The sequence below is a fragment of the Octopus sinensis genome, linkage group LG25 (genome assembly GCF_006345805.1).
Source record: "Octopus sinensis linkage group LG25, ASM634580v1, whole genome shotgun sequence".
NCBI lineage: Eukaryota > Metazoa > Mollusca > Cephalopoda > Octopoda > Octopodidae > Octopus > Octopus sinensis.
In genome coordinates, this window is record NC_043021.1 from 16,526,618 (window position 1) to 16,534,123 (window position 7,506).

General features: G+C 38.8%; 1 protein-coding gene across 1 annotated transcript in view; it reads left to right on the plus strand.

Moving 5' to 3' along the window:
- The first annotated feature begins 5,961 nt into the window (after window positions 1-5,961).
- Window positions 5,962-7,506, plus strand: part of LOC115224413 (xyloside xylosyltransferase 1-like) — a 4,937-nt gene continuing 3,392 nt past the window's right edge. Inside the window, exon 1 of the mRNA XM_029795311.2 lies at window positions 5,962-6,614. Within this exon, the coding sequence (XP_029651171.1) occupies window positions 6,093-6,614 (522 nt within the window). The 5' untranslated portion in view covers window positions 5,962-6,092. The remainder of the gene's footprint in view (window positions 6,615-7,506) is intronic.

Genomic DNA, 7,506 nt, shown 5'->3' on the forward strand with positions numbered 1-7,506 from the left:
GTAGTTCATCTGCCGCTACGTTCTGAGTTCAAATTCCACCAAGGTCGACTTCGCATTTTTTTCTTTCTAGGTTGATAAATTAAGTACCAGTTGCATATTGGGGCCAATCTAATTGACTGGCCCCCCTCCCAACAAATTTCAGTAGAAATGATTATTAATGGCAAAAAAAAAATTAACGCAGCAAACTGGGAGAATTGTTAGCATGGCGAGCTAAATACTTCATGGCATTTCATCCATCTTTACGTTTGGAATTCAAATTCCACCAAGGTCGTTTTTGCCTTTCATCCTTTTGGGATCAATGAATTAAGTACCAGTTGAGTACTGGGGTTGATGTAATATACTTAACCCCTTCCACCAAAATTTCAGACTTTGTGCCTGTAGTAGAAAGGGTTATTAATGGTAAAATGTGCATTCTTAGAATTGTATAACATCTTGAGAAATCATACTCTGAGCATCAAGATCAACGAGGTTCATATACTGAACTGCTATGTCTACCTTGTGTTGATGTACGGAAGTGTGATATGGTCTTTAACATCAGAAATGCGAAGGTGCTTAGAGAGCTGTAAAATGTGATTCTTGAGGGGAATAGTGAGAGTAGCATGGACAGATGAAGTGTCTAATAAAGAAGTGATGACCCCAGCTGCAGTGAATAGGAAATGGCTTCATGAGATAAGGGCCAAGCAACCGAGATTTCTTGGTCATGAGACGAGGAAAGAGGTTCTTGGAGGATTTAGAAATGAACAGAAAGAATTGAAGAGAAAAGAAGCAGAGGCGCAGGAGTGGCTGTGTGGTAAGTAGCTTGCTAACCAACCACATGGTTCCGGGTTCAGTCCCACTGCATGGCATCTTGGGCAAGTGTCTTCTGCTATAGCCCCGGGCCAACCAATGCCTTGTGAGTGGATTTGGTAGACGGAAACTGAAAGAAGCCTGTCGTATATATGTATATATATATATGTATGTGTGTTTGTTTGTGTGTCTGTGTTTGTCCCCCTAGCATTGCTTGACAACCAATGCTGGTGTGTTTATGTCCCCGTTACTTAGCGGTTCGGCAAAAGAGGCCGATAGAATAAATACTGGGCTTACAAAAAGAATAAGTCCCGGGGTCGAGTTGCTCGATTAAAGGCGGTGCTCCAGCAAGGCCGCAGTCAAATGACTGAAACAAGTAAAAGAGTAAAGAGAAGGATGATAAGGATACCCAGATTGATGAATTGGTTGGAAGAAAGAGGTATTAACCCTTTTGTTACCATATTTCTGTTGAGATGTTCTGTGTTTCTTTCAATTAATTTTAAATATAACAAAGAATCTAGTAAAATAACTTAGTTATCATTAAGCTAGTGTTAGGAACATAAATTGTGGAAGATTTTAATTCAGAACATTTGAAAACAAGACATTTGTACCACAGAGCCAAAGGTGGTTTCAGTCAGGTTGGTATCAAATGGGTTAAACATCAGGAAGTGGAACTCTTACAGAAAAAAAAACAAAGAATTGCAGCAGGAGATGGCTTCTTGTGTACTCCATTCTGCACATGGCACCTAAAGATTATTACCTTAACATGCTGCCTGGTTTAAGACCACAACTTGGTACACTTTGAGGAAAGAAATGACATGGTTATGTTTAGCAGGAATGGTAAGAACAACAACATTTAAAGACACAGATTAACATGAAATTTGGATAGGCTTTGATTAAGCTCTATTTAAAACAGGAACTTTGTATCATAGAAGTAGGAGTAGTCTCAGACAGGTTGTACCAAAAGAGTTAATCAACCATAAATCAATAGTTGTCAACCATTTTGTCTTCTTGGTGCAGTGAATATCAGATAAAAATATCATTGGTGCATTCCTCATAGAAAATAAAGAAAAAAATATAGAAATTTTAAAATTTAAAAAAATTTGTAGAAAACTATTATCTTGATTTATTAAACAAACTTTCATATAATGACATCATGAATAACATTTTTCAATCATTCAAGCATTGGGATATTCTCTATCTTAAAATACATTTCTGAAAATGGTGCACCATTTAACCTATTTGTTACCATCTGTTAAAATCCAGTTTTTGCTTCAATCAATTTTGAAAATAACAAATAATTTAGTAAAATAATTTTGTCATTATTTCATTTTTGGATTTGGTTTGCAAGATTTTTTATATGAGTTTGTGTGTTGAAGCATATTCTGTTGTGTCTGGGGAGAGTCATTTTCTTTTTGTGCCTTATAACGTAACAAACTCACCGGTAAAATTTCCACTTATTTCTTATTTTTATTTTCCTAAAATTTTCGTTGTGTCTTGCAACCTTTTCAAGAGAGAGTCAAGATGACTGAAAAGGTTGCAAAACGCAACGAAAATTTTAGGAAAATAAAAATAAGAAATAAGTGGAAATTTTACTGGTGAGTGTCTTATATTATAAGGCACAAAAAGAAAATGACTCTCCCCAGACACAACAGTATTTTGTCATTATTAAGTGGGTGTTTGAAACAAAAAGTAACTTGAAATTTTTTATTGGAAGATTTTAATTTAAATTACTTTTAAAACAGGAAATTTGTATCACAGACTTATGGGCAATCTCAGGCAGATTGGTGTCAAAAGAGTTAATCCTTTTGTTACTATATTCCTCTTGAAATACAGGACCTTTTGTTTCAATTTGAGAAATAATAATTTAGCAAAACAGCTAGGGTTTGGAACAAAAATTAGTATGGAATTTTGATTGAAGGTTTTAATTTAGATTAGTTTAAAACAGTAAGTTTGTATCATGGAACAAATAAAGTCTCTGGTGGGTTGGTACCAAAAGGGTTAGTACTATTGACACCATATTCCTGTTGAAATACATGTGTAGGGCACTGTTCATGGGCTGTAAACAAGAACTTCACTGTGGGCTACATAGTGAACTACTCTGCAGAAAAGGGAGTTCCAGTTTGGCAGGAGAGGTGTCTGGGGATTTAGATGGCCAATCATATTCGCGAAAAAAACAAGACACCTACACACTCTTGTTCAGGATTATTTCTATATATAGCTTCACCAAAGCTATATATGGCTTTTTGTCTCAGTTTGAAACTAGGGAAGAATTTAGCAAAATTGCTAGTGTTTGGAAGAGAAATTAACATGACATTTTGATGGACGGTTTTAATTTAAGTAATTTTAAAATAGTGAGTTTGTGTCAAAGAACCAAGGGTGGTTTCAGCTGAGTCAGTTTGTCAACAATTAAAAACCATTGCCAGATATAGGGCATCCTACATGTTTTTATGTGCATAAAGTTGAGATAAGAAATGTATTCGTTTCCAATTCCAAATTGACTGGAATTTAATATACATTATGTTTACAATAAGTTTCAGTCAAGTCACATACACACACACAAACAAACAAACATACATACATATATATATATATATATATACATATATGTATATACGGATGCATTTATATCAGCTAAACAAGTTAGATAAAATGTTTACTTGTGCTATTTAAAATAGGCCAGCTTTTTTGGCAATCTTATGAGAAATCTATGATGTTTAGCCCTAGGCAAACTCTGATCATCAATGAATTTCATCCATGACCAACACATTTTGTTTTCAAATAATGTATCCAGAGCAACGTTATTCAATGTGACTTTGCTGTTTTTAAGGTGGTATGGTTTGGTTTGAAGGAGAAATTTGGTTGATATTTCTAACAGAGCCAGTGACCACGTAGTTAGTTCAGTCATTCTGACTAAAGAATGAATGACAGGTCTATTGATTAACCAGCTCATAGCTCAAAATGATATTTGAAATGTAGGGAAATGAGAATTATGTGGACGAACGAATGACTAAGAATGCTTGAATGGACAAGCAAACCAATTTACATTTAAAATATACAGGAGTGGCTGTGTGGTAAGTAGCTTGCTTACCAACCACATGGTTCCGGGTTCAGTCCCACTGCGTGGCATCTTGGGCAAGTGTCTTCTGCTATAGCCTCGGGCCGACCTAAGCCTTGTGAGTGGATTTGGTAGACGGAAACTGAAAGAAACCTGTCGTATATATGTATATATATATATATATGTATGTGTGTGTGTGTTTGTGTGTCTGTGTTTGTCCCCGCCACCATCGCTTGACAACCGATGCTGGTGTGTTTACGTCTCTGTCACTTTGCGGTTTGGCAAAAAGAGACCGATAGAATAAGTGCTGGGCTTACAAAGAATAAGTCCCGGGGTCGATTTGCTCGACTAAAGGCGGTGCTCCAGCATGGCCGCAGTCAAATGACTGAAACAAGTAAAAAGAAGAAAAAGAAAAAGAATACACAATACACACACACACAGAGTTTAGTGATTAGGATATTCAGCTCAGAATTGTAAGTTCATGGGTTCAATTCCCAGTGGTGCAATGTATTCTTGACCAAGATACTTTACTTCCTGTTGCACCTGTTCACTCAGCTGGCAAAAATTAGTTGTACCTGTATTTCAAAGGGGCCAGCCTTGCCACAATCTGTGCCATGCTGAATCCCCCTGAGAACTATGTTAAGGGGATGCATGTCTGTGGAGTGCTCAGCCACATTCATTTCATGGAAATTGTTGTAACCAATGGAGTGCCAACCAACCGATCGTGGCTGTTGCCAGTCTCCTCTGGCCCTTGTGCTGGTGGCACGTAAAAAGCACCCACTACACTCACCGAGTGGTTGGTGTTAGGAAGGGCATCCAGCTGTAGAAACACTGCCAGATCAGACTGGTGCCTGGTGCAGCCTCCTGGCTTCCCAGACCCTGGTCGAACCGTCCAACCCATGCTAGCATGGAAAACGGACATTAAGCGATGATGATGATATATATATATATATATATATATATATACACACACACACACATGTTCATACATCATCATCATCATCATCGTTTAAGGTCTGCTTTCCATGCTAGCATGGGTTGGATGATTTGACTAAGGACTGGCGAACCAGATGGCTGCACCAGGTTTCAATTTTGATCTGGCAGAGTTTCTACAGCTGGATACCCTTCCTAATGCCAACCACTCTGAGAGTGTAGTGGGTGCTTTTATGTGTCACCGGCATGGGGACCAGTCAGGCGGTACTGGCAACGACCTCGCTTGAATGTTTTTACACGTGCCAGTAAGGCGACGCTGGTAACAATCACGCTCGAACGGTGCCTTTTACGTGCCACCGGCACGGAAGCCAGTTAGCCACTCTGGCAATGATCATGCTCGGATGGTGCTCTTATATATACATATATACGACGGGCTTCTTTCAGTTTCCGTCAACCAAATCCACTCACAAGGCTTTGGTCGGCCCGAGGCTATAGTAGAAGACACTTGCCCAAGGTGTCACGCAGTGGGACTGAACCCAGAACCATGTGGTTCGTAAGCAAGCTACTTACCACACATCCACTCCTATGCATCTCTACGTTTTGAATTCAAATTCTGTTGAGGTTGACTTTGCCCTTCATCTTTTTTGGGGTTGATAAAATAAAGTACCAGTTATGCACTTGGGTCAATGTAATCGACTAGTCCCCTCCCCTCAGATCTCCAGGCCTTGTGCCTATAGTAGGAAGGAGTGGCTGTGTGGAAAGTAGCTTGCTTCCCAGCCACGTGGTTCCAGGTTCAGTCTCACTGTGTGACACCTTGGGCAAGTGTCTATAGCCTAGGGCTGACCAAAGCTTTGTGAGTGGATTGAGTAGACGGAAACTGAAAGAAGCCCATCGTATATGTGTGTGGGTGAGTGTGAGTGTCTTTGAATCTTTCTTCACCCCCACCCCCACCAACCGGTGTTGGTGTGTTTACGTCCTCGTAACTTAGCGGTTCGGCAATAGACACTGATAGAATAAGTACCAAGCTTTAAAAAAAAAGGGGGTCGACTCGTTAAACTAAGAATCCAAGGCGGTACCCCAGTACGGCTGCAGTCTAATGCCTGAAACATGTAAAATGTAAAAGAGAAGCATATACACGCGCGCGCGCACCACACACACATACATGCATACACTCACACATACAAGCACAAACACACACACACTCACACAAATGCGCGCGCGTACCTCTGGTTACATTCACACAAAGAGCCATTGAGGTCATCAATTACGTGTGTGAGGACCATGAAGGGCCGCTTGTGTCGTTCAGTAATCAATTATGGCGGAAAGGCGCCGGGCAGCACCTGTCTCGGACAACGAAGTATCACCGGAGAGTCTTCGCACCTACAAATCCAAAAGACATGCTAATAATACCAAAGAGAAAAGCTTCTTCGATACCCACTTGAAGAGGAAATTCTTACTAGGGGTCCTCATCGTTTCTCTGTTGTTGTTTTTCTGCTTCGCTTTGTGGAATACCTTTTTTTCAGACTTTGATCAGGACTCGGACGGCGTAAAACGTTCGTCCGGTTCCCATTCGCAACCCCTAAATTACAGGACCGGTTCCGGTAATTTAAAAGGGTTTCGGGATATTAAAGACCAGATCAACATCGTACTCACTTTCACAAATATCGAAAAAAACCCGCGCTTGAGAGAAAAGTTGAAGATCTGCGTGGATTCAATTTTGAAACACACTTCAAGTAAACTGGTTATTTTCCTCATCGGGGATCGTTTCAGCCAAATTGTGGCAGGAGAAATCATCGATGGTGCTGCTCTTGCTGCCAATTCCAGGATCAGGTATCAAGTAAGTAAAACAGGTTTCCTTTCCTTTCCTTTTTAAGGGGAGATAGTTACAAACATAAAGCTTCATGTAATGGTATGACTACACTTTAGGGCTCCACGCCGTCGACTTCAATTCTTTATTATTCTTTTGAGAATGCATGTTTTAAAACCAAATTTTACGCAGATGCACTTTCGAATGTGTATATTACACTTATTTCGATATAATTTTAAGATGATTTATCTTTCAGAAGTTTCGAATTATTCTTTACTCCCAAATGACTTTGTTCCGGATAATTTCTGTCACTTGTGCATTAAAATTTTTGTTTTCAAATGTATATATTTGAAATATTAACATTACATTATATGCACTTTCGAAAAAATATTTTTCCAAAATATCATCTAAAAATATGCAAATCAAGTTATTCCCTCCTCTTTCGCCTGTGTTTTGAGGAAATTCAGTCGAGGACAGAATTGTAGGATTTCGTGTGATATTTGCACTTGATCCGAATTTCCTCTCTTTTTGTTTTAATGTTATCATAAAAAAAATAATAATATTCTACACTGTCGATAAGATATCTGCAGAATTTTGTTAAAAAATATTTTCCCTCTGAAAGTTATGGGAAGCGAGTTATTGGGATACCAAACTATAGTTATGTACACAATTTTACAACCTTTAATGCAGAGTGGTTGGATGTGATAATATCTTTAGAGTCTACCCCCAAAATCCGTGGGAAAGGAGGAAAAAAATTTTCTATTCCCCGATAGTGTTTCGAACCTAGAATTATTCCAATAAAGAATAAAAGAGATCGGATTAAAATTTTGGAGAATGGAATGTGAGTTAATAAACAAGTGGCAATTACCGGAGCACCTAGGCACCCTGGAAAGCAGATAAATTAACAAAACAAGGAACACAA